The 27,035-nt window shown below is 45.4% G+C and overlaps 1 protein-coding gene across 2 annotated transcripts; it reads left to right on the plus strand.

The window, feature by feature from the left end:
- Positions 1-27,029, plus strand: yif1b (Yip1 interacting factor homolog B (S. cerevisiae)). Of its 2 annotated transcripts, none has more exons than XM_063060393.1 (8): positions 1-152; positions 7,401-7,621; positions 8,137-8,241; positions 10,400-10,478; positions 18,315-18,372; positions 19,839-19,994; positions 20,163-20,256; positions 26,727-27,029. In XM_063060393.1, exons 1-8 carry the CDS (start codon positions 8-10, stop codon positions 26,880-26,882), a joined length of 1,014 nt encoding a protein of 337 aa, XP_062916463.1. In that variant the 5' UTR covers positions 1-7; the 3' UTR covers positions 26,883-27,029. The 2 variants fall into 2 exon arrangements, with proteins under 2 accessions (XP_062916463.1, XP_062916464.1); XM_063060394.1 differs by having other exon boundaries at positions 1-143.
- Positions 27,030-27,035: the final 6 nt, after the last annotated feature.

A 27,035-nucleotide genomic window follows, 5' to 3' on the forward strand; every position in this document is an offset into this window, starting at 1 on the left:
TTGGTGGATGGGGGTGTCGATCATATGCCTTGCGGCCGTTCTGCGCAGGAGTTGCTGGTTTTCTGCCGGTTTGGGTTGGGTGCGTGGAGATCGGTCGCCGGTTTCCGACATGGACCGCGGTGGCCCTACAGGCTTCAGGCAGCGTAAGTTACGTACGTGGCCCACTTTTAAATATGTTGGCCACGCGACGCCACAAATGAGTAGCCATATGTTCCCAGTTCGCAAATGGCCACCGGAAAGGAAAAAGCAGCTGGCTTCCTCTTCGGGGACCCTCCCATAGTCCCCACCGCGGGGCGGAGGGAATCGGAGACCCCAGGCCCGAGGGGCTTAGATATCCTAGACCCATCTCCTTCGTCCACCGGTGTTAAATAGTGACCACCCCAGAGGAAAATGATTAATCTCGTTACCCTGTTTCCCGGCGGTGGTGAGATAAGATTGGGGAGGGAGTGAGAAAATGGTGCGGATGAGTGAATGGGGTCTAGGGTGAGGGGTGGGCGGACGGGGTGTGGGGGACGGTGGGGGTGTGGGGGACGGTGGGGGGGTGGGGGACGGTGGGGGTGAGGGTGTGGGGGTGTGGGGGAGGGTGTGGGGGGGAGGGGGTGGGGGGTGTGGGGGTGTGGGAGGGGGTGGGGGTGTGGGAGGGGGTGGGGGGGTGGGGGTGGGGGGTGTGGGAGGGGGTGGGAGGGGGTGAGGGTGTGGGGGACGGGGGGAGGGGGTGGGGGATGGGGTGAGGGGGTGGGCGGACGGTGCTGGGGGAGTGGGGGTGGGGGGGAGGGAGTGGGGGTGGGGGGGAGGGTGTGGGGGACGGGGTGAGGGGGTGGGCGGACGGTGATGGGGGAAACGGGGTAGGCGGATGGGGTCTGGGGGTGGGGGGAAAGGGGGTGGGCAGATGGGGTCTGGGGGTGGGGGGAAAGGGGGTGGGCGGATGGGGTCTGGGGGTGGGCGGATGGGGTCTGGGGAGAGGGAAAGGGGGTGGGTGGATGGGGTCTGGGGCAGAGGGGGAAAAGGAGTGGCTTGATGGGGTCTGTCAAGTGTGTGAGTGTGGGGAGAGAGGGGTATGGGCAGCAGGATTTGCAGTGAGGTGAGAGATTTGGGTGGTCAGAGTCTGGGGGTGGGTGAGTGTGGTGATTGGATGGGGTCTGGAAAGGGAGTTGGTCAGGGTCAGAGGATCAAAGGAGTTTAGATGTTGATGCGGTTGAAGTGAACATGGCTTTAGGGAAATTCCAGACATGAACTCTTCCTCTGGGAAGTGGACGCTGCGCCCTAACAAACTTCTCCCATCATGCTGTTGCTATCACAAAGACCTTGCAGCTTGAGGGGAAAGTGGGGGCTTTGGGTGAAACTGGAGATTTATCCTTTGGGTTGGGGAAACTAATAGACCTAATTCCTTGCAACACTTGCCTTGGAATTTGAGTTGGTAATTTCAATTCTCACCCCAGAGAGCAGGCTAACACTCAGCAGAATTATTTGCTGATTGGGGGTGCACAGAGCTCCACATCTACTTGGAATCTGGTTACTATATCTTTGATCTAACTATTTTATCATTAACACCTTCTTGCTATACACAATGTTGTAGGAGTTTATTGGACAAATTATTTTGTTATTTCATGATCTATGTTTAAAAAGATTAGCTCTACAGTACAGTGATCCCCTTGGTTCAGTATCTGAATTACCAGGTGGTGTGCTCTTTAAACTAACTGGGTCCCTCTCTCCTGTGCTCAGTCAAACCTACTGGGTTATCCTAATGCGGTGTAATAGCTTTAAAAAAAAAGAATGAATAGATGAGGACCTAATATTGATATGTATAATAGTCTGGAAAATCTGACGCATCTTCAAAATCTAAGGGTCTTAGATTGGAGTTTTGCTATCCTTGGAGCATTCATTTAGGGAAGGAACAATATAAATACAAGTCTTTTAATTAAAAGAATGCTAATAGAAATTGTACTTCCCCAGCCAGTATTAAAATTTGTAAGCAGAGTGCACAGCCAGTAGAGCCACTACCTTGTAATTCCAGTGGCTTGGGTTCAAGACCAAATTGTAGCCCTGTTTGCACAATCTCCCTTTGTGTGGGTTTCCCTGGGTGCTCCAGTTTCCTTGCATTGCAAAGATGTAGAGGTAAGCAGGTTAACTGGCTTCTCTAAATTGTCCCCTTAATGTGCATCGGAATGGTTGAATCTAGAGGGAGCTGATGACTATCGGATTCAGATTTAATATCATTGGTATGTGTTGTTACATTTGTTAACTTTACAGGGAGAATCAATAGGGCAAATCAAACAAGATTGTTGTCACTGATTAACTGGATCTGAAAACTCTCACTCTTTCTTCAATTACACTTTATTTTGTGCAGAAGAACAGTGTGACCCCTGTCCCAATACTCTTTCGAAGTCTGAACAATGAAATGCCCTTTTTATAAATAGACTAGTTGTGTACAAATATTAACCAATAAGGCCATAAGCTATAGGAACAGAATTAGGCCATTTGGCCCTTTGAGTCTTCTCTGCTATTTCATCATGGCTTATCTAATTTTCCTCTCAACCCCAATCCCCTGCCTTCTCCCCGTATCCCTTCATGCCCTGACCAATCAAGAATCTATCAACCTTTGCCTTAAATATGCATAAAAATTTGGCCTTCAAAGCTGGTTGAGGCAAAGAATTCCATGGATTCACCACTCTGGCTAAGAAATTCCTCATCTGTTCTGAAAGGATGCTCCTCACAACCTCTAAAAGGCTGTGTCCTCTGGTCTTAGATTCTCCCACTATAGGAAACATCCTTCTCCACATCCACTCTATCAAGGCTGTTCACAATAGGTAACTTTGGGAATGTTCAAATTCCTTATTTGCCTAATCAATCACCAATCACACTGAATATAGTGATATTAATAGCCTATAGAATTTCCACATTAAAGGCCAATAATAATTAAGAATTAGTAAAGTAGCTATCATCTGTTACGTACCCCGTAACTGGGTTGCCAAACCAGCAGAAATGGATCACTCAGTTGGAGTCTGGATTACTAGAACTAAGAAAGTTTTATTAAAGAAACAAGCAACACAGTAATCGAAAGAATAATAAATGCAACAGTTCAGCAATAATAAACACACATGTGCACAGTATTAAGATAACAGCATCAATCAAGCTCTATCGTTGTCTAGGGGTAAATGACCAATTTCAAAGTGACACAAAAGTCCAGTTCAATTTAGTTCAGTTCGCAGTAATCGTTGCCATGGCGATTGGACAACCTGGGGGGGAGGGAGAGAGAGAGAACGGGAACGACTGATCATTCAGAAACGGCTTCCACTCACAGACTGGCGATAATTGCTCACAAGCAGCTTTTGGGCAGGTCCTTGGTGAAGTCACCTGAGGTCACCGACTGTGACCCCTCCTCCAGATGCGGTCGATCCTCTGCAGTGAACCCGGCACCCAGGCGAGGGTGGACACACACCGGGTTCCCGCTGATCGTACCTTTCTACCCTGTGCGTTTAAGGTCCGGTACTTCCCACCGACTCGTGAGAGGCGCGCCGCTTCCAGGGTCTTGTTACCTCGGGTGTCGTGTGTCCTGCCTTAGCGAACCTGTCCCTTTTTATCCCCCTGCTGGGGTATCGCCTGTCCATCACTTCAAACAGTTCAGGGTTCAAAGGGGGAGCCGCTCCAGACAGCTCTCTCTCCCGTCCCTTCATTACGCATCTCCAGATGCTGCTTCATTGTTCCTTATCTCTCCTTCCCCTGAGGACAGGTGGCAGACCACTGCTGATGCCACTGATGCTAGCCCAGGCCAGCAAACATCTTAATATATGTGTATTCTCGTCACACATCCTATAATCCTTCCTTTGCATTCTTGGTATACCAAATGGCTCTGGTCCCCTGTTGTGCAAAGGGAAGCCATGCTGTTCAAGGATCTTTCTTCAAAGGGTGACAGCATGCTATCTGTAAACTATCTTTGCCTGGACATTTGCCTGTGTAAACTATCTTTGCCTGTGCCAAAGACGCCGTGCCCCAGCGGCCTCAATGACTACAGACCGGTGGCATTGACCTCCCACATCATGAAGACCCTGGAGAGACTTGTTCTGGAGCTGCTCCAGCCTATGGTCAGGCCACACTTAGATCCCCTCCAGTTTGCCTACCAGCCCCAACTAGGAGTTGAGGATGCCATCATCTACCTGCTGAACCGTGTCCACGCCCACCTGGACAAGCCAGCGAGCACTGTGAGGGTCATGTTTTTTGACTTCTCCAGTGCGTTCAACACCATCCGCCCTGCTCTGCTGGAGGAGAAGCTGACAGCGATGCAGGTGGATGCTTCCCTGGTATCATGGATTCTTGATTACCTGACTGGCAGACCACAGTACATGTGCTTGCAACACTGTGTGTCCGACAGAGTGATCAGCAGCACTGGGGCTCCACAGTGGACTGTCTTGTCTCCCTTCCTCTTCACCATTTACACCTCGGACTTCAACTACTGCACAGAGTCTTGTCATCTTCAGAAGTTTTCGGATGACTCTGCCATAGTTGGATGCATCAGCAAGGGAGATGAGGCCGAGTACGGGGCTACGGTAGGAAACTTTGTCACATGGTGTGAGCAGAATTATCTGCAGCTTAATGTGAAAAAGACTAAGGAGCTGGTGGTAGACCTGAGGAGAGCTAAGGTATCGGTGACCCCTGTTTCCATCCAGGGTGTCAGTGTGGACATGGTGGAGGATTACAAATACCTGAGGATACGAATTGACAATAAACTGGACCGGTCAAAGAACACTGAGGCTGTCTACAAGAAGGGTCAGAGCCGTCTCTATTTCCTGAGGAGACTGAGGTCCTTTAACATCTGCTGGACGATGCTGAGGATGTTCTACTAGTCTGTGGTGGCCAGTGCTATCATGTTTGCTGCTGTGTGCTGGGGCAGCAGGCTGAGGGTAGCAGACACCAACAGAATCAACAAACTCATTCATAAGGCCAGTGATGTTGTGGGGATGGAACTGGACTCTCTGACGGTGGTGTCTGAAAAGAGGATGCTGTCCAAGTTGCATGCCATCTTGGACAATGTCTCCCATCCACTACATAATGTACTGGTTGGGCACAGGAGTACATTCAGCCAGAGACTCATTCCACTGAGATGCAATACAGAGCGTCATAGGAAGTCATTCCTGCCTGTGGCCATCAAACTTTACAACTCCTCCCTTGGAGGGTCAGACACCCTGAGCCAATAGGTTGGTCCTGGACTTATTTCCTGGCATAATTTACATATTACTATTTAATTATTTATGGTTTTATTACTATTTAATTATTTATGGTTTTATTACTATTTAATTATTTATGGTGCAACTGTAGCAAAAACCAATTTCCCCCAGGATCAATAAAGTATGACTATGACTATGATTTTAACACACTTGCCTTGCTGCAACTTCTGCAAGATTATTAAATGGTTGTGCCTTCAGTGAACTGCAGCCTACTTTGTGCTGCGTGACATTGACAAGTCATTGTGTCAATTCAGTCAGGAAGCAACAAAGGTTTTTGTAAAGCTTAGCGGCCGGTGTGTCAAACTCATGTGGTCTTGTTTTGCTCCAAGTTGCATCCCATGTTTACCTTGCTGCATTTTTGAAGCATTTTCCATCGTCTTTATGATTTCCTAGATTGGTGTTTCTTATGCTTCCAGACAATGGAAGAAGGATTTTCAAAAGCTTCAGAGTTTCTTTAACCAAATAAGCCCAAGACATGATCTTGCTGTTAGCATGAATGTGTCATTGATACTGTATACTCCCTCGGAGATCTAGCCCAATGAGAAAATAGTTCTGTTTTTCGGCCTAAATGTTGCCATTTATAAAGCACTTGTGAGAAATCTTAAATAACTTGCAAGGATATTAGAGGCTGTGAAGAGTTTATAGTTTGTATGAGGCTAGTTCCCTTTCACAGTCCCACACATTGGTTTAGGATCTATTTCCATTGATTAGCTACCCTTTTATGTTAATACAGCCCCTGAAAGTACAGTGTCTCATCCTTTACAGAAGTTAGCAGTGGAGAAGGAATATGGGCTAGACAACACAAAATCCTGGAGGAACTCAGCAGGTCAGGCAGCATCTGTGGAAAGCAATAAAGATTTAACAGAAGAGTCCTGTCCTGAAACATCGACTCTTAATTCCTGTCCATAGATGCTGCCTTACCTGCTGAGTTGTTCCAGCATTGTGTGTTACTCTGGATTTCTAGATTTTGTGTTTATGGTGTGTTTTTGCATGCTTCAATGTGATAAAGTGTTGGAGAAGATAAGCGTGGAGCTTTCTGAAATGAGTTTCATATGAGCCTTGTGGAGCAGCTTGGAAATCTTAAGAAAAAACACAGGACACAGTCTGCCAAGACGGTTATGCATTCCATCTGTTACTGATTATAATCGGCTTAACATAATTGTACCTTGATATTTACTGGAGCTGTTGCCTCTCAAAGACCCAAGAAATCATTATTTTGTAGCCCTGCCCAAGTGATCTGCATCAAGATTGTCAAATCTTGCAGCATTGTGAAATATTTGTCCCATCTGAGTATTTACAACATGCTTGTCTACTTTTGTATTATCATGTTGCAAGTGGTGTGTAGCAGTCAGCATGACGCCAGAGTTTGGAGTTCAATCCTGGCGTGCTCTGAAAGTAGTCTGTACCCATGGAATGTGTTGATTTTTCCCTGGGTGCTCTGGATTCCTCTCAGTCCAGAGGCATACCGGCTAATGGGTCATTGTAATTGTCCCGTGATTAGGCTAGTTTAAACTGGGGTTGCTGGTGGTGCTCGAAGAGCCAGAAGGGCTGTATCTAAGTAAAATAAAAGTGAATGTCCTCGGTAATTCTCTGCATCCTTCTCAGTGGGTTCATACCGGTTTCTAGTCATCCATTACTCTTTCTATGGGAACCAGTTTTTCATAAACCCAGATATTAACCTGCCAGAACCAGGTTTAGACTTGCCTAATGAAAGAAGTCCAATGCTTATGGTGAACAACACACACAATGAGCAAGTCAGGCAGCCTCAGTGGAGGGTAATAAAAAGTTGACATGTTTGGGTGGAGATCCTTCAGCTGCTTGATGTGCTGAGTTCCTCCAGCATTTCGTGTGTTGCACAAGATTTGAGCATTTGCAGAATCTCCTGTTTATGATTTGCCAGCACATACACTACTCTTAAGTTTTAACTCCACGTGCAATCTCTTCCACTGCTGACTTGTGTATACTTGATCAAGTGTGTTCCCTGGTTGCTGTGAAATCAATTGGTGGTGGTTGGGGGGAGGAGTGGGGGTTGTGATATTTTTACACTAGGGCATTTCACTGTATGTTTCCATATGCATGTAATAAATAAATGAGAACCTGAACTAGAACTTCTCTGAGGAATTGGGTTGAGTTGGTGTTGTTCTGTTAGCCAGCTTATTCTGTCCCTCTTTTTTCCAGCTACCAAGGTGAGAGCGAGGGTCCCAGGGCAGCCCAGTCACCTCTTTGAAGACACCAGTGGAAATATGGATGTTCCGCCGTTTGAATCTGGATACGAGGGGCCCTCTTCGAGCTTCGGCCTGACAAGACCCGGTATCCTCAGTGACCCCATGGTGTCTGACCTGGCGATGGCTTACGGGAGCAGTTTGGCCAGTCAGGGGAAGGACATTATGGATAAAAATGTAAGAGGCTTTGGTAAAGCCAGGCAAATTCTTCACTCAGTGCACAGAATCTTCCTTCTTACTATTTCATTCATTCCTAAACCACGAGTGTTCAGCACATGGAAACAGCTGTTGACCTGCACTGCCTATCAGTATATCTCAACACCAAAAGGTGTTGTTTATTTACTTAGAGGTACTGTGTAGAACAGGCCCTTCTGCTCCTTTGAGCCGTGCTGCCCAGTAACCCCCAATTTTAAAGCTCACCTAATCACGGAGCAATTAACGATGACCCATTCACCTACCAACCGATACGTCTTTGGACTGTGGGGGGAAACCAAAGCCCCTGAAGGAAATTCCAGGATTAGTAATCCAGCCTTCACAAGAATTTTAGATTCACCACCCTCTGCCAAGTAAGGTGTGCGCCTGACCCAGATATCTTCAGGTCATGCAAGCATTTTTAGCTTGTGATTGGTCATTCTTAAACCAATACTTCTTAACCATGATGATGCATTGTCTCTGTACCTTTTTGTCTGCAGATTGATCGATTTATTCCAGTGAGCAGATTGAAGTATTACTTTGCTGTGGATACTGTTTACGTTGGAAAGAAACTGGGTCTCCTCATCTTTCCGTACATGCACCAGGTAAGGGATGCGACTCTTTACTGGTCTTAAAGTTGCAGAGGATTCTTTTGTGGATAAGTGTATCTTGATCTTAAAACTCACTGAGTCTTCAGGAATTTTGAGTTCCTTTGGGATGTAACAAAGCAGCCTTTGTGTCATCTCGTTTAGAATCATCCCTGAAGCAATGCCTACTGATCTGTCTCAGTTTATGCATTTAATGTGGTTTCTTGTACCACATTGCCTTTCTGAAGTTTATTTAGAAATGCAGTGCAGAATAGGCCTTTGGACCCCTGATTTAGCTCTTGCCTAATCACCAGAGAGTTTACAATAACCAGTGCATCTTTGGGCTGGCGGAGGAATCCGGAACACTCTGAGCATGTGGAGACACAGGTGATTGAACTCTGAACTCTGCCCAAGCTGTGGTAGTGGCAATAGCCACTGCGCTACTGTGGCATCCAGAATTGTTTTGCTTCTGCGAACATGCAGTGTAAGATTGTTTCTGAAGGTGATGCTACTTCACATGAATCCTAACACAGTGCTTCTGTTTGCAATATTGGTTATCAGTAATGGAATTGAAATGCAGACAAGCAGTGTTGTTAGGCTTGGTTCCACAGATAATACTGTGATACTTGTATAATTAAAACCTTTATTTGATATTTGTTCTCTTTACTGTCAAGAGGATACTGTCTGTCTGAAGAAGAATTTTTTTAGCTAGAGGGTGGTGAATCTGCAGAATTTAGTGCCACAAGTGGGTGTGGAAGTGAAATCATGGAGTACTTTTAAAGTGGGGGTTGATAGGTTCTGAATTAGTAAAGGCTCCAAGGGTTCCAAGGAGAAGGCAGGAGAATGAGGTTGAGAAGGATAATAAGTCAGCCATGACGGAATGGTGGAGATGACTCTGAGCTGAGTGGCCTGATTCACAGTAACGGGTACTTCTAGCTAAATGAGCCCAATTGTGCCCACATGACCAAATATCCCATTACGCCTCTGACTTTAGAATGTGAGGGGAATCCCACGTGGTCCTTGCAGGTAGCAGTGGGAATGGAGCCCGGGTTGCTGGTGTTGTAATAGTGTTACACTAACCACTATATTATCGTGCTGTTCATCTTGAGGATGTTGTATATGATACAGTGCAGGCTGAAGCAAGGGTAGCTTTTCACTGAAAGCCCTCCCCACAATTGAGCACATCTACATGGAGCACTCTTGCAAGAAAGCAACATCCATCTTCAAGGATCACCACCATACTCTTCTCACAACTTCCGTCAGGAAGAAAGTACAGGAGCCTTAGGACCCACACCACCAGGTTCGTGAGCTGTTATTACCCCTCAACTATCAGGCTTTTGAAGCAAAGGATGACTTCAGTCACCCATCAGAGAACTGTTCCCACAAAGGACTCATGTTCTTGATACTTTTTATGCACATTTTGTTGTCTTTTGCACATTGGTTGTTTGTTCATCCCGTTGTATATGGTCTTTCATTGATTTTTTTTGTGTTGCTTATATTTGTTGTGTATGCCCGCAAGAAAATGAACCTCAGGGTTACACATGGTGACGTATGCTTTGACAATAAATTTAATTTGAACTTTGAAAGGAGGTAGGAACATAATGATGAAGAGTTGAAGCAGAAGAGAGTCCAGGTGATGTGTGAAGCAGAAAGGTGTAAACTCAGCCAGCTCCATCACGGGCACTAGCCTCCCCATCATTGAGAGCATCTTGGAAAGGCATCCATCGTTAAGGACCTCTCACCCATGATGTGCTCCTTTCTCATTGCTACCATCAAGGAGGAGACACAGAAGCTTGAAGATGCACACCCAATGCTTTAGAAATAGCTCCACCATCAGATTTCAAAACAATGAACCAACCCATAAACACCTTCTCAGTACTTTTTTGCTCTCTTTTTGCCAACTTGTTTAATTTAGTTTTTTAATGTATTATGTTTTAATTGATATTCTGCTATGTATTGCACTGTAATGCTACTGCAAAACAACAAATTTCACAACATATGGCAGTGGTATTAAACCTGATTCTGATTCAGAAGAAGCTGAGGAAGATGTGCTAGAGGTGACAACATTCTGTAGTAACATGGAGATGGACAGTTACAGGAGGAGAGAAAGGTTGGTTTTAGAAAAAGAATGATCAAAGAGCAAAGTTATGCAGCTCTTCACCCTTTTTGTTGACAGAACTGGGAGGTGCAATATCAACAAGACACCCCTGTGGCTCCCCGGGTTGAGGTAAACGCTCCGGACTTGTATATTCCAGGTGAGTGTCTGAACTATTTGATCAGTAGAGCCAGCAGTTACATCCAGGACTATAAATTGCTTCAGTGCTTTGACACACTATTTTCAGCAAGAGGCAAAATTCAATGCAGACCTGACGGCAACGGACACTCTTCATCCATCCTCGCCATCTTCAGTGCGACTGAATCTACTTGTAGAATGGTCTCGCGTTTCCTGAAGTGTGGAATTTTGCTGCCTCTAATTTATGTAAATGTCGTAACCCTTAGAATTAGTAACATTGTTGGACAAATAGCTTGGGTGCACATTTCTGATGAATTTTTAAATGTTGTTGGGAGTCATAGCTCTTGTGCACCCATGGTACACGTCTCTCCCAACCAGCACCCATCTGGATAGTTAGTGGTTTGTGTGTTTTTGGAGCCAAGCCTGCAATATGTCCACTTTCCAGCAGCCTGGGTTTGGAATGATCAAAATCAAGATCAGAGGATCAATTCTCTTTTGAATTGTAAAGTTTTTTAATGCTGTCTCACCCGAGCCCCATTTACACCACAAACTATGAATGGAGAGTGCATTAATAATATAAGAGCATAATCGGAGCAGGAGTAGGCCATCTAGTCCGTTGAGCCTGCTCCGCCATTCAATAAGATCATGGCTGATCTGACCATGGACTCATCTCCACCTACCTGCCTTTTCCTCGTAACCCTTAATTCCTCTACTATGCAAAAATCTATCCAACCTTGTTTTTAATACATTTACTGAGGTAGCCTCCACTGCTTCATTGGGCAGAGAATTCCACAGATTCACCAGTCTTTGGGAAAAGCAGTTCCTCCTCATCTCTGTCCTAAATTTACTCCCCTGAATCTTGAGGCTATGTCCCCTGGTTATAGTCTCACCTACCAGTGGAAACAGCTTTCCTGCCTCTATCTTATCTGTCCCTTTCATAATTTTGTTTCTATAAGATCTCCTCTCATTCTTCTGAATTCCAGCGGGTACAGTCCCAAGTGACTATTTGTCCTCGTAGACTAACCCTCCTCATCTCTGGAATCAACCCGGTGAATCTCTTCTCCACTGCCTCCAAAGCCAGTACATTCTTCCTCGAGGAGACCAGAAATGCACACAGTACTCCAGGTGCTGCCTCACCAGTACCCTGTCAATTGCAGCATAACCTCCCTGCTCTTAAATTCAATCCCTCTAGCAATGAAGGCCAACATTCCATTTGCCTTGATAGCCTGCTACACCTGCAAACCAATCTTTTATGATTCATGCACAAGCACTCTCAGGTCCCTCTACACGGCTTTTAATCCTTTAAGATTGCTGCAATCTTTTACAATTTAAATAATAATCTTTTCTTCTATTTTCCTTCCAAAGTGGATGATCTTGCATTTACCAGCATTGTACCCCATCTTCCAGACCCTTGCCCACTTACTTAATCTATCTATATCTCTCTGCAGACTCTACGTATCCTCTGCACAATTCGCTTTTCTACTCAATTTAGTATCATCAGCAAACTTAGATACCCTACACTCGGTGTCCTGTTCCAGATTATTAATGTATATCATGAACAGTTGCGGGCCCAGCACCAACCCCTGTGGCACACCGCTCACCACTGATTGCCAACCAGAGTAACACCCATGTATTCCAACTCTCTGCCTTCTGTTGGTTAACCAATCCTCTCCATGCTCACACATCACCATCCTTATCTTGTGTGGCAACTTATCAAATGTCTTCTGGAAATCCAAATAAATGACATCCATCTGTTCTCCTCTATCCACTGCACTCATTATATCCTCAAAGGACTCCAGTAAGTTTGTCAAACAGGACCTGCCTTTGCTGAATCCATGCTGCGTCTGCCTGATGGATCCATTACTTTCCAGATGCCTCGCTATTTCTTTAATGATGGCTTCAAGCATTTTCCCAACTACAGGTATTAAACTATGTGGCCTACAGTTACCTGCCTTATGCTCGCATCTTTTATTTTGAACAGTGGCGTGATATTTGCCTTCTTCCAATCCACTGGGACCTGCCCAGAGTCCAGAGAATTTTGGTAAATTTATCACCAAAGCCTGTACTATAACCTCTGCCATTTTTTTCAGTACCCTGCGCTACATTCCATCAGGACCAGGGGACTTGTTTGTCTTTAGGCCCACATGTTTGCTCAGCACTTCCTCTTTACTGATAGCTATTGTATCGAGGTCCTCATCTCCCATCGCGTTCAAACCATCTCTTTGGCATGTTAGATGTGTCCTCCACTATGAAGATTGACACAAAATAGTCATTCAAAGCCTGGGCTATTTCCTCATTACCCAATATCAATTCTCCCTTCTCGTCCTCCAAGGGACATGTTTACTTTAACCACCCTTTTCTGCTTTATATAATTATAATAATTTTTACTATTTTGTGCTAGTTTATTTTCACAATCTATCTTCCCTTTCTTTATTGCTCACTTAATGGTTCTTTGTTGCTTTTTAGTTTTTTCCTAATCTTCCAATTTCCCACTACACTTGGTGACTTTGTACACATGAGCTTTTAGTTTGATGCCTTCCTTTATTTCATAGGAACATAGAAAACCTACAGCACAATACAGGCTCTTTGGCCCGGAAAGCTGTGCGGAACATGTCTTTACCTTAGAAATTACCTAGGGCTACCCATAGCCCTCTATTTTTCTAAGCTCCATGTACCTATCCAGGAGTCTCTTAAAAGACCCTATCATAACCGCCTCCACCACCGTCGCTGGCTTCTCATTCCACACACTTACCCCTGACATCTCCTCTGTATCTACTTCCAAGCACCTTAAAACAGTGCCCTCTCGTGCTAGCCATTTCAGCCTCTGGAAGAAGCCTCTGACTAATCATATGATCAGTGCCTTTATAAGGTCACCTCTCATTCTCCGTCGCTTCAAGGAGAAAAGGCCGAGTTCACTCAACCTGTTCTCTTAAGGCATGCTCCCCAATCCAGGCAACATCTTTGTAAATCTCCTCTGTACCCTTTCTATGGTTTCCACAATCCCCTTTACCCTCTACTGAGCACAGTACTCCAAGTGGGGTCTGACTAGGGTCCTATATAGCTGCAACATTACCTCTTGGCCCCTAAACTCAATCCCCGATTGATGAAAGCCAATGGACCATATGCCACCTTAACCACAGAGTCAACCTGCGCAGCTGCTTTGAGTGTCCAATGGACTCAGACCCCAAGATCCCTCTGATCCTCCACACTACCAAGAGTCTGACCATTAATACTATATTCTGCCATCATATTTGACCTACCAAAATGAACCACTTCACACTAATCTGAGTTGAACTCCATCTGTCACTTCTCAGCCCAGTTTTGCATCCTATCAGTGTCCCGCTGTAACCTCTGACAGCCCTCCACACTATCCACAACACCCCCAACCTTTGTGTCATCAGCAAATTTACTAACCCATCCCTCCACTTCCTCATTCAGGTCATTTATAAAAATCACGAAGAGTAGAGGACCCAGAACAGATCCCTGAGGCACACCACTGGTCACTGACCTCCATGCAGAATATGACCGTCTACAACCACTCTTTGCCTTCTGTGGGCAAGCCAGTTCTGGATCCACAAAGCAATTTCCCTTATGATCCCATGCCTCCTTACTTTCTCAATAAGCCTTGCATGGGGTACCTTATTAAATGTCTTGCTGAAATCCATATACACTACATCTACTGCTCTTCCTTCATCAATGTATTTAGTCACATCCTCAAAAATTCAATCAGGCTCGTAAGGCACAACCTGCCTTTGACAAAGCCATGCTGACTACTCCTAATCATATTATGCCTTTCCAAATGTTTATAAATCCTGCCCTGCAGGATCTTCTCCATAAACTTACCAACCACTGAAGCAAGACTCATTGGTCTATAATTTCCTGGGCTATCTCTACTCCCTTTCTTGAATAAGGAAACAACACCTGCAATCCTCCAATCCTCCAGAACCTCTTCCATCCCCATTGATGATGCAAAGATCATCGCCAGAGACTCATCAATTTCCTCCCTCGCCTCCCACAGTAGCCTGGGGTACATCTTGTCCGGTCCCGGTGACCTATCCAACTTGATGCTTTCCAAAAGCTCCAGCTCGTCCTCTTTCTTAACACCTATATGCTCAAGCTTTTCAGTCTGCTGTAAGTCATCCCTACAATCGCCAAGGCCCTTTTCCATAGTGAATACTGAAGCAAAGTGCTCATTAAGTACCTCTGCTATCTCCTCCTGTTCCATACACACTTCTCCACTGTCACACTTGATTAATCCTATTCTCTCACGTCTTATCCTCTGGCTGTTCACGTACTTGTAGAATGCCTTGGGATTTTCCTTAATCCTGGCCGTCAAGGCCTTCTCATGGCCCCTTCTGGATCTCCTAATTCATTCTTAAGCTCCTTCCTGCTAGCCTTACAATCTTCTAGATGTCTACCATTACCTGTTTTTTTTTATTTGTGTTGTGTTTTTTTTTGAAGCTTTCAAACCTTTGTTCTCCATAGCTGGCTCTCCCCACTCTTATTGTCCTTTTAACTGGAATATATTTTTGTTGGGCACTGTAAAAAAATCTCTTTGAAAGTCCTCCACTATTCTTCAGTCGTTCCACCATATAGGTAGTGTTCCCAGTCTACCCTATCCAACTCCCTCATCGTGTAGTAGTCTCTTTTGTTTAGGTATAATATATACTGGTTTTAGATCGAAATATTGCACTCTGTTTTTGTATGAGAAACTGAATCATACTGTGATCAGTTTCCAAGTGGATCCCTAACTACAAGATTGTTAATTTTACCTGTCTCATTGTACAGGACCAGATCCAAGATGGCACGTTCCATTGCAGTAACATGCTGTTCAAGAAGGCTATCATGAATACATTCTATGAAGTCCTCCAAGGCTGTCTCGACCAACTTGATTCACCCAATCTATGTGCAAGTTAAAGTCCCCCACAATAACTGCTGTTCCATTCTTACATGCCTCAGATATTTCTCTGTTTATTGCCTGTGCCACTGTAATGTTATTATTTTGTAGTCTATGGACAACTCGCACCAGTGGTTTTTTTTCCCTTTACGATTCCTAATTTCTACCCAAATGGATTCAACAGTTTGCTCCTTTGATCTTGCTCTCTGTCTCACTATCACCCTGAACTCATCTTTAATTAAGAGAGCTACCCACCTCACTTACTTTCCTGCTATTCTTCCTTACTACTTGATATCCTTGGACAGTTAATTCCTAATCCTCTCCACCTGCAACCATCTTCCTGGAATGGCCAATAAATCATTCCCGTTTATACTGATTTTGTGTCACAAGTTCACTGACCTTGTTTTGAATACTACGGGCATTGGGACAAAGTGCCCTTATGCTCAATGTGCTTTTAAAATCTAGTAATCTTTGTCTCTTTTGCACTTTTCTGTACTCCACTGTCTCTTTTTTTTTAAACTTTTGCTTTATCTTTATCCACACTTTTCTCTTGTACTTTATCCATACTTCTCCAATCTGTTGAACCCACCCTCTTGCTATTCAACTGAGCCATTGGGAAAGGGGTGGGATCAATTCAATGTCAGGTATTTGACTATGTAACTACACATTTCCTTTGGTGGATTAAGGTTAGCACATTTGCTGATGATTATTGCACTTTGAAACATGATTTTCCACAGTCTCCAAATAGTAGGGTTGTTTGTAAACACAAATTGAGAAATTTCTTTCACTATTGATCACAAATCCCAAAGCTATTGACTTCAGAAGTTGCCAGACACCATTCCCCAACCCCTGTTCCATTCTTCTCCCTAGTATTGGCCTGTAACTGAATCAAACTATTTAAAATCTTTGTGCCTAGTCCATTCAACCTGTTGAGTCTGTGCAGGATCTCAGGGCAATGGCATTCCCCCACATTTTTCTGTAAGCTATTTGTTTTTTTTCATGTCCTTCATTTCAAGTTCAGCTTATTGTCATTCAACCATACATGTGTATACTGCCAAACTAAACAATGTTCCTCCGGATCGAGATGCACAGTACAGTACATATGACTCAAGAAACACAAAGTAATATTACCACATATAATAAGATGCATTTCCGATACAAGTTTAAAAAGTGATCGGTACTGGTGTTTCATACATGGTCTTCATATGCTGAGATTCATACGTGGTGGCAGGGAGTTCAGTAGTCTTATGACCTGGAAGAATCCTAACAGTTTTTGCTGCAATACCTCCTGCTTAATGGTAGGGGTCAAAAAGACTGTTGGACAGATAGGACTTTACACCCCTTACTATACCCAACTGCCCCCCACCCACCCCATTTTATACCACTTACCAACATCGGGTAATTCACAGCAGCTACTTATCCTAAAGGCATGCAGTTGTGTAGGTAAAGCAGTACTTGGGGAAACCCATACAGTCACATTTAGAGCTTGCAAATTCCACACATGACAGCAGCGGCTGGAATTGAACCCACTTTGCTGGAGCTATGGGCCAGCAGCACCATTCACCACACTACACTGTGAGCCAATTCTGGCTAGTCTTCCCCAGATGGGAAGTGCCTCTGTTCAATCCTTTCATTGTCCTAAGTAATGCCCTTCACCACTACATCTTTTGGCTATCTCCTCCAAGGTGCTGCGGTTAGCCTAACACTGTTACAGCACAGGGTGATGTCATCTGTAAGGAATTTGAGCTTCCTCCCCGTGAACACATAGATTTCCTTTGGATGCTCCAGTTTCTCTCTTGGTACAAGTTAACCTACCAATCAGTTGGTTAATTGGTCATTGTTAGGATTAAATTGGGATTACAGGGCAGTATGGCTCTGTTACAAGGATTAGTATTAATGACCAGTTAGTTAGTCACAGAGAGAACCTGTGCTTACTGACCAGTACCTGTATGATTTCAACTAAAAAGCAAGTGAATTCACAAACTAACTGTGTGCACACCTACTAGATTTCCCTGATCCTCTGTGAACAGTCAAAGAATAGAAAAGGTAATAATCGGGCAAGAGTCTACACTGGCTAGGAGTTCCTCGTGGTCCCAATATGATCTCCACACATCTGTGGGGTCCTCCACATCTGTTGATGGTCTCCAGAGTGGATGCTATTTTGCATTTAAAGCTCTTTACTTATCAGTTCAAATATCAGTTTCAGTCTCGTCGTTCCCGTCATCTGACTGACCTGTGTCACCTTAATGGCTGTAGTCTAAGCCAGCATCAATTTTTTGCCTCCTCCTGTGAGTGACAGCTGGTAATTTGCTTCTTTGTTCTAAATCGGAGAGACCAGCCAGTTAGTTGGCTCGAATTACTCAGGGAAGACACAGACCCCACTATGCATGTTCCATCATCCCAAAGAACACCTTGCAAATAACTTCTTATTTGGAAATGATCTCTAGACCAGCAGATTATCAGGAGCATCAAGTACTTTAAAGCACTTTGATATAGCTATTTCTGAGCGTAATCAGTTCACAAGACAACTCACAAAATGGAGGCTACAGAGCAACTGCACAAAATGGCAGCCTCCATTCCTTCAAGCTCATTGCAAGAATAAAGACAATTAGTTTGTCTCCTTCCACTGTCCTCGGCCCATCCGGATTCACTGATTTGAAGATTAGTTCTTTCTGGCCAGCAACTTGAAGAGATGGAAGGGCCTGTTCTGCACTGTCCCTAAATAATAATTCAGATTTCTATTTTATTCTCAGAGTTGATTGCTACTCTATCCACAGCTCTGCAGAGCTCTGACACTCCTTAAAACTAATGTCTTTAATTTTTCCTGCTGTGTCTGTGCTAGATTTTGTTGTATCAAACCTTGGGATATTTAGCTAGATTAACTTCCATTCAATCAGAGGTTGTGATGAATTGACTCACTTTGTTGTTCTGTATCTAATGGTTGTATCTCTCTCTCTCCAGCAATGGCATTCATCACGTATTTACTGGTGGCTGGGTTTGCTCTTGGGACACAAAGCAGGTAAAAACTGTTTGTCACTGTTGCCGTTTCCCCCCCTCTCTCCCCCTCTCTCCCCCTCTCTCCCCCTCTCTCCCCCTCTCTCCCCCTCTCTCCCCCTCTCTCCCCCTCTCTCCCCCTCTCTCCCCCTCTCTCCCCCTCTCTCCCCCTCTCTCCCCCTCTCTCCCCCTCTCTCCCCCTCTCTCCCCCTCTCTCCTCCCCCATTTCTCTGATCCAACCAGCCGTATAGTTGAGCATGTTTAAGAAAGATATTGGGAGGCAGCATAATGCATATTTATGCTTTTTTTTTTAAAAGGACATTAGCACTATGAAATAACACATTTTGTTTGTGTTGTACCTTGACAGCTGCAAAGAATTTTTTGTAATGCAGTAAATATAGTAATCCTATTTTGCATATTTGTAAAGATCAGCGTAACAATTTCCAGGTATTGACCTTTAATGCCAGCTAAGGGATAATTGTTGGCCAGGACATCAGTTTGTCTTTACAGTGTCCCGGGAGGGTGGGGGGAAGCAAGGCTTTCGTTTATAACAAATTCAGCAGATGGTAGTGCAGTTCCCTGTCATGTACGAGTCTGAAGCATGAACACAGTTACAGCAGCATGGAAACTGGCCCTTGGGCCCAACTCATCCATGCCCAGCTAAGATGTCTATTTCAACTAGTCCAACTTCCTGATTTTGGTCCATTTCCTATCCAAGAATCTGTCCAAATGAAACTATGAGCATTTGTTTTCCTTTTCAGATGCCAAGCTACACTTGCAGTTATTCTACTCTAGTTTCTTATCCTTTCCAAACTGCCCAAAGCAAAAAATGGGTTTGCCACATCAATTCTGCTTTCCAGCTGGTTAGTGGGAGGGTGTACTGGTGAATACTGGGATGGTTCTGTATTCCTGTTGGGGATAGCCCCTTGTGCTGTGGATGAGATCACTCCAGGTTATAGCTCAGCATTCATGGACTCCTCTTCTGCCATGATGAGGCCCTCTCAAGGTAGAGGAACAGCCCCTCATAGGTAGCCTCCAACTTGAGGGCATGAACATAGATTTCTCCTTCCAGTAATTTTCCCCTTCCCCTTCCCTCTTCTGTTCCCTCTGGCCTCCTGCCTCTTCTCTTCACCTACCTATCACCTCCCTCTGGTGCCCCTCCTTCCATTTGTCCCATGGTCCACCCTCCTTACCTATCAAATTCCTTCTTTTCCAGCCCTTTACCTTCCCCACTCACCTGTCTTTAGCTATCACTTTCTAGCTATCCACCTTCCCCACCCTTCACCTTTTTACTCTGGTGTCCTTTCCGGTCCTGATGAAGTGTTTCAGCCTGAAATGTTGACTGCTTGTTCATTTTCATAGATACTGCCTGACTTGCTGAGTTTATCCAGCATTTTGTGTGTTTCTTTCTGTAGGGTATGACTGGCTGCATCCAATCACCCAGCGCATACTTTTACTCTCACCTGAGCTCACTCTTGTCTCTCCCCACAGGTTCTCTCCAGAGGTTCTGGGGATGCTGGCCAGCACCGCATTAATCTGGTTGGTCATTGAAGTGCTTGCTATCTTGCTCAGTCTCTATCTTGTCACAGTGAACACGGATTTAACCACCATTGACCTTGTTGCCTTTGCGGGATACAAATACGTTGGGTAGGTGTGTGAGCTTTTGGGTGTGCGAACAGGGCAGATGTGTTTGTCAGCACGTCCTGATGCTCGGTGGCTCTTGGGGTATGGCTTCATACAGGGTTAAGGGCATTGGGTGGGGGTATGGGCATTGATGGCTTTGCAGTGAGACACCATCTGATTTCTTCCCCACAGGATGATAGCTGGAGTCATTTCTGGGTTGATTTTTGGAAGAATGGGATACTACATTTCTTTGGGATGGTGCTGCATCTCGGTAGTGGTCTTCATGGTAGGTTCACGGAGAACGTACAAACTTCAATTCCCACCGCAGACTGTAAGGAGTTTGTTCATTTTCCCATGACCACAAGAGTATCTTCTGTGCTGTTTTTTGCCACATTCCAGCTAGAGATGGTAAGTTGTGCATGGGCTGTGTTGGCGACAGAAGCGTGCCAATACTTAACCATATAATAATTACAGCACGGAAACAGCCCGTCTTGGCCCTTCTAGTTCGTGACGAACTCTTACTCTCACCCAGTCCCACTGACCTGCACTCAGCCCATAACCCTCCGTTCCTTTCCTGTCCATATATCTATCCAATTTAACTTTAAATGACAACATCGAACCTGCCTCAACCACTTCTGCTGGAAGCTCGTTCCACACAGCTACCACTCTCTGAGTAAAGAAGTTCCCCCTCATGTTACCCCTAAACTTTTGCCCTTTAACTCTCAACTCATGTCCTCTTGTTTGAATCTCCCCTACTCTCAATGGAAAAAGCTTATCCACGTCAACTCTATCAATCCCCCTCATAATTTTAAATACTGTACCTCTATCAAGTCCCCCCCCTCAACCTTCTACACTCCAAAGAATAAAGACCTAACTTGTTCAACCTTTCTCTGTAACTCAGGTGCTGAAACCCAGGTAACATTCTAGTAAACCTCCTCTGTACTCTCTCAATTTTATTGACATCTTTCCTATAATTCGGTGACCAGAACTGTACACAATACTCTAAGTTTGGCCTCGCCAATGCCTTATACAATTTCAACATTACATCCCAACTCCTATACTCAATGCTCTGATTTATAAAGGCCAGCATACCAAAAGCTTTCTTCACCACCCTATCCACATGAGATTCCACCTTCAGGGAACTGTGCACCATTATTCCTGGATCCCTCTGCTCTACTGCATTCTTCCATGCCCTACCATTTACCATGTATGCCCTATTTTGATTAGTCCTACCACAGTGTAGCACCTCACATTTATCAGCATTAAACTCCATCTGCCATCTTTCAGCCCACTCTTCTAACTGGCCTAAATCTCCTGGCAAGCTTTGAAAACCTACTTCATTATCCACAACGCCACCTATCTTAGTATCATCTGCATACTTACTAATCCAATTCACCACCCCATCATCCAGATCATTATATGACGAAAAACATTGGATCCGGTACAGATCCCTGAGGCACACTGCTAGACACCGTCCTCCAATCTGACACACAGTTATCCACCACTACTCTCTGGCGTCTCCCAGCCACCCATTGCTGAATCCATTTTACTACTTCTATATTAATGCCTAACGATTGAACCTTTCTAACTAACCTTCCATGTGCAACCTTGTCAAAGGCCTTACTGAAGACCATATAGACAACATCCACAGCTTTACCCTTGTCAACTTTCCTAGTAGCTAACTTGCAGGCTGCCCCCTGCCGGTCCTCGGATTGTGCTGGTTGTTGATCCAGTGTCTCGATCTACATGTGACAAATCTAAATCTGATTATTATAATGTTTAGGTTTAGTTATTTAACTTGGTTCTTCTTCCACAATCCGCTAATATTTAACTACTCCTCCTTTTAAGCCCAGTACTCCTACTGGGGCATAGGCTGCCAACGGCAGCTCACCAGAGTCTTCTGTCCTGGGCCAAAGGTTAATCAGCTCTGTGGCTTCTGCTTTCACCCCACAACTTTGTGTGTATTCTAGGCAAAGATCCTTTCTCTCCGGGGAGCTCCTGTAGCACTGAATTTTTACAGAATGGGGTTGCTAGCCCCATGCCCAGCCCTCCTCCTTTTGCAGGCAGGTTGGGATCATCCAAAGCAGAGTTATTTATAGAATAGTACAGCACAGTACAGGCCCTTTGGCCCATAATGTTGTGCCGACCCTTAAACCCTACCTCCCATATAACCCCCCATCTTAAATTCCTCCATATACCTGTCTAGTAGTCTCTTAAATTTCACTAGTGTATCTGCCTCCACCACTGACTCAGGCAGTGTGTTCCAGGCACCAACCACTCTCTGAGTAAAAAAACCTTCCTCTAATATCCCCCTTGAACTTCCCACCCCTTACCTTAAAGCCATGTCCTCTTGTATTGAGCAGTGGTGCCCTGGGGAAGAGGCGCTGGCTGTCCACTCCATCTATTCCTCTTAATATCTTGTACACCTCTATTATGTCTCCTCTCATCCTCCTTCACTCCAAAGAGTAAAGCCCTAGCTCCCTTAATCTCTGATCATAATACATACTGTCTAAAGCAGGCAGCATCCTGGTAAATCTCCTCTTGTGCCCTTTCCAATGCTTCCACATCCTTCCTACAGTGAGGTGACCAGAACTGAACACAGTACTCCAAGTGTGGCCTAACCAGAGTTTTACAGAGCTGCATCATTACCTTGTGACTCTTAAACTCTATCCCTCGACTTATGAAAGCTAACACCCCATAAGCTTTCTTAACTACCCTATCCACCTGTGAGGCAACTTTCAGGGATCTGTGGACATGTACTCCCAGTTCCCTCTGCTCCTCCACATTACCAAGTATCCTGACATTTACTTTGTACTCTGCCTTGGAGTTTGTCCTTCCAAAGTGTACCACCTCACACTTCTCCGGGTTGAACTCCATATGCCACTTCTCAGCCCACTTCTGCATCCTATCAATGTCTCTGCAATCTTTGACAATTCTCTACACTATCCACAGCAGCACCAACCTTTGTGTCGTCTGCAAACTTGCCAACCCACCCTTCTACCCCCACATCCAGGTCGTTCATGAAAAGTAGAGGTCCCAGAACCAATCCTTGTGGGACACCACTAGTCACAACCCTCCAATCTGAATGTACCCCCTCCACCACGACCCTCTACTTTCTGCAGGCAAGCGAATTCTGAATCCACCTGGCCAAACTTCCCTGGATCCCATGCTTTCTGACTTTCTGAATAAGCCTACCATATGGAACCTTGTCAAATGCCTTACTAAGATCCATATAGATCACATCCACTGCACTACCCTTATCTATTTGCTTGGTCACCTCCTCAAAGAACTCTATCAGGCTTGTTGCCCTTCACAAAGCCATGCCGACTGTCCCTGATCAGACCATGATTCTCTAAATGCCCATAGATCCTATCTCTAAGAATCTTTTCCATCAGCTTTCCCACCACAGACGTAAGCCTCACTGGTCTATAATTACCCGGACTATCCCTACTACCTTTTTTTGAACAAGGGGACAACATTTGCCTCCCTCCAATCCTCCGATACCAATCACGTGGACAACGAGGACATAAAGATCCTAGCCAGAGGATCTGCAATCTCTCCCCTCTCCTCGTGGAGCAGCCTGGGGAATATTCCATCAGGCCCCGGGGACTTAACCGACCTAATGTATTTTAACAACTCCAACACCACCTCTCCCTTAATATCAACATGCTCCAAAACATCAACGTCACTCATGTCCTCACAGTCATCAAGTTCCCTCTCATTGGTGAATACCGAAGAGAAGTATTCATTGAGGACCTCGCTCACTTCCACAGCCGCCAGGCACATCTTCCCACCTTTATCTCTAATCGGTCCTACCTTCACTCCGGTCCCTTTTGTTCTTCACATAATTGAAGAATGCCTTGGGGTTTTCCTTTACCCTACTCGCCAAGGCCTTCTCAAGCCCCCTTCTTGCTCTCCTCAGCCCCTTCTTAATCTCCTTTCTTGCTACCCTATATTCTTCAATAGACCCATCTGATCCTTGCTTCCTCAACCTCGTGTATGCTGCCGCCTTCCACCTGACTAGATTTTCTACCTTCACCCATGGTTCCTTCACTCTACCCTTCTTTATCTTCCTCACCGGGACAAATTTATCCGTAACATCCTGCAAGAGATCTCTAAACATCAACCACATGTCCATAGTACATTTCCCTGTAAAAACACCATCCCAATTCACACCCGCAAGTTCCAGCCTTATAGCCTCATAATTTGCCCTTTCCCAATTAAAAATTTTCCTGTCCTCTCTGATTCTATCCTTTTCCATGATAATGCTAAAGGCCAGGGAGCAGTGGTCACTGTTCCCCAGTTGCTCACCCACTGAGAGATCTGTGACCTGACCCGGTTCATTACCTAATACTAGATCTAGATGGCATTCCCCCTACTCAGCCTGTCAACGTACTGTGACAGGAATCCGTCCTGGACACACTTAACAAACTCTGCCCCATTTAAACCATTGAAACTGATCAGGTGCCAATCAATATTAGGGAGGTTAAAGTCACCCATGATAACAGCCCTGTTACTTCTGCACCTTTCCAAAATCTGCCTCCCAATCTGCTCCTCGGTATCTCTGCTGCTACCAGGGGGCCTATAGAATACTCCCAATAGAGTAACTGCTCCTTTCTTGTTCCTGACTTCCACCCATACTGACTCAAAAGAGGATCCTGCTACATTACCCACCCTTTCTGTATCCCTGACCAGTAATGTCACCCCTACTCCCCTCCTCCTCCCCCCCCCGCCCCCGATCCCTTTTAAAGCACTGAAATCCAGGAATATTGAGAATCCATTCCTGCCCTGGTGCCAGCCAAGTCTCTGTAATGGCCACTACATCATAATTTCATGTATGTATCCAAGCTGTCTGTTCATCATCTTTGTTCCTGATGCTTCTTGCATTGAAGTACATGCACTTTAGACCTTCTACCTGCTACCTTTACACTGCTTATTCTGCTTCTCTTTCCTCAAAGCCTCTTTATATGTTAGATCTGGCTTTACTCCATGCACTATACTTGCAGTTCTCGCATGACCTTTATCCTCCTCCACCTCACTAAACTATCTGCTCTAACACTCTGGTTCTCCCCCCCTCCCCCCCCCCCCCGCAAGGATGTTAGGTCCCCCTCCAGTTCAGGTACAACCTGCCCCGTCGAAACAGGTCCCACCTTCCCTGCCCAATTGTCCAGAAACATGAAGCCCTCCCCTCCTGCACCAACTCCTTAGCCACGTATTTGGCTGCATTATCTTCCTATGTCTAGTTTCACTAGCACGTGGATTGCAACCCTGGACGTCCTGTCCTTCAACTTTGCACCTAATTCCCTAAACTCTCTTTGCAGGACCTCCTCCTTCTTCTTTTCCACGTCATTGGTCCCTACATGGACCATGACGTCTGGTTGCTCACCCTCCCTCCTGAGAATACTGAGAACTCGATCCGAGATAGCGCGGACCCCGGCACCAGGGAGGCAACAGACCATTCAGGATTCTCAATCTCTCCAGCAGAACCTCTTTTCTGTCCCCCTAACTATCAAAACCCCTATCACTACTGCTCTCCTCTTTTCCCTCGTTCCCTTCTGAGCTGAGGGTCCAGTCTCTGTGCCGGAGATGCAACCACTGCAACTTGTCCCTGTCCCCACCAACAGTATCCAAAACAGTATACTGTACTTATTATTGATGGGAACGGCCACAGGGGTGCTCTGCTCATTCTGTCTATTCCCCTTCCCTCTCCTGACAGCCACCCAGTTATCTGTTTCCTGACTTTTAGGGGTGACCATCTCCCTGAAACTCCTGTCTATTTCTGCCTCTGCCTCATGAATGATCCGAAGTTCATCCAGCTCCAGTTCCCTAACTCGGTTTGCAGCTGGATGCACCTTTTACAGGTGTGGTCATCAGGGGCAATTGTGCTCACCCTGACTTCCCACATGCTGCAAACAGAGCACTTGACTGCCCTAACTGCTGCCTTCATTATCTACTTCTAAGTTATTTAGATTAATTAAAGGAGTTTACCCCCCTTACCTCACTGGGATAAGCTTGTCCTCAGCCTCTTGGCCCAAAGCCTTCCTACTCTGTCTCCCACTACTCTGTCACCCGCTCCGTTAATCTGCTCACTTTTTAAACTCTCCCGCTGTTCTCACAGCCCGACCTTCACGCGCTTGCACAGTCGTGCCCCGTTCAAACTGCCGAAGAAATGACCGTTAAGGGAATTAAGATCTATTGTCTCCCCTTGAATTTCTGGATCCTAACTGCTCTCTGGGAATGGGCTGCAGTGTTGCTAACTCGAATACAGTTCCAGTGTCATCAGCTCTCCTGTGATACAATATCTGGCTCATCCCTGCAGTACTCTGGAAAGATTACTGGGAAGATTGGCCCTTCCAGTCTCAGTGACAAAGCACAAACAGGCCCTTGCCCAACACATCTGTGCTGACTATCAAACACTCATTTATACTGATCCTACATATTCCCAATGTATCACAGGATTTCTCCACTCATTGGCCTCTCAACCTATCAGCTCACATGTCTTTGGGATGTGGGAGGAACCCCACTTAGTCATGGAGAAATGGACAAACTCCACACAGACAGCACCCAAGGCCAGAGTTGAAGTTGTGAAGCAGCAACTATTCTAGCTGTTCCATCTGCTTGTGTTCTCACTCTCTCTGTACCTGTTGGGTCTGCCACTGGCCTTGCAGGATATTCAGCCTTCAGATTGCTCTTGTCTGCCATTTGTGTACTTCTGCATGTTTAACTTCTTAATTCTCTACCTCTCAAATATTTCAGATTCGAACTTTGAGGCTGAAGATCCTATCGGAAGCTGCAGCTGAGGGAGTTCTAGTCCGGGGCACCAGGAATCAGCTGAGGATGTACCTGACCATGGCCATTGCTGCAGTGCAGCCGTTCTTCATGTATTGGCTCACCTATCACTTGGTCAGATAGGACATCGAGAGACCATCCTGCTGTCCCTGGGGTGGGGCTTCACTGATCCCCCAAGATGCTGGGGATTGGAGAATGTAAACAAGTCTGTCACTCTGGGTGGGTGGAGCAAGACTTGGCTGCCTTCCCAAATAGACTGCTGGGGGTGGGTGAGAA

This window comes from Mobula hypostoma, chromosome 10 (genome assembly GCF_963921235.1).
Source record: "Mobula hypostoma chromosome 10, sMobHyp1.1, whole genome shotgun sequence".
Lineage (NCBI taxonomy): Eukaryota > Metazoa > Chordata > Chondrichthyes > Myliobatiformes > Myliobatidae > Mobula > Mobula hypostoma.

Bases quoted from the DNA above. Each gene is read 5' to 3' on its own strand.
- yif1b (XM_063060393.1), top strand. From the start codon at position 8: ATGGGGGTGTCGATCATATGCCTTGCGGCCGTTCTGCGCAGGAGTTGC. The intron at 10,479-18,314 runs GTGAGTGTCTGA...CTCTCTCTCCAG, and splicing joins TCCGGACTTGTATATTCCAG to CAATGGCATTCATCACGTAT. The intron at 20,257-26,726 runs GTAGGTTCACGG...CAAATATTTCAG, and splicing joins TCTCGGTAGTGGTCTTCATG to ATTCGAACTTTGAGGCTGAA.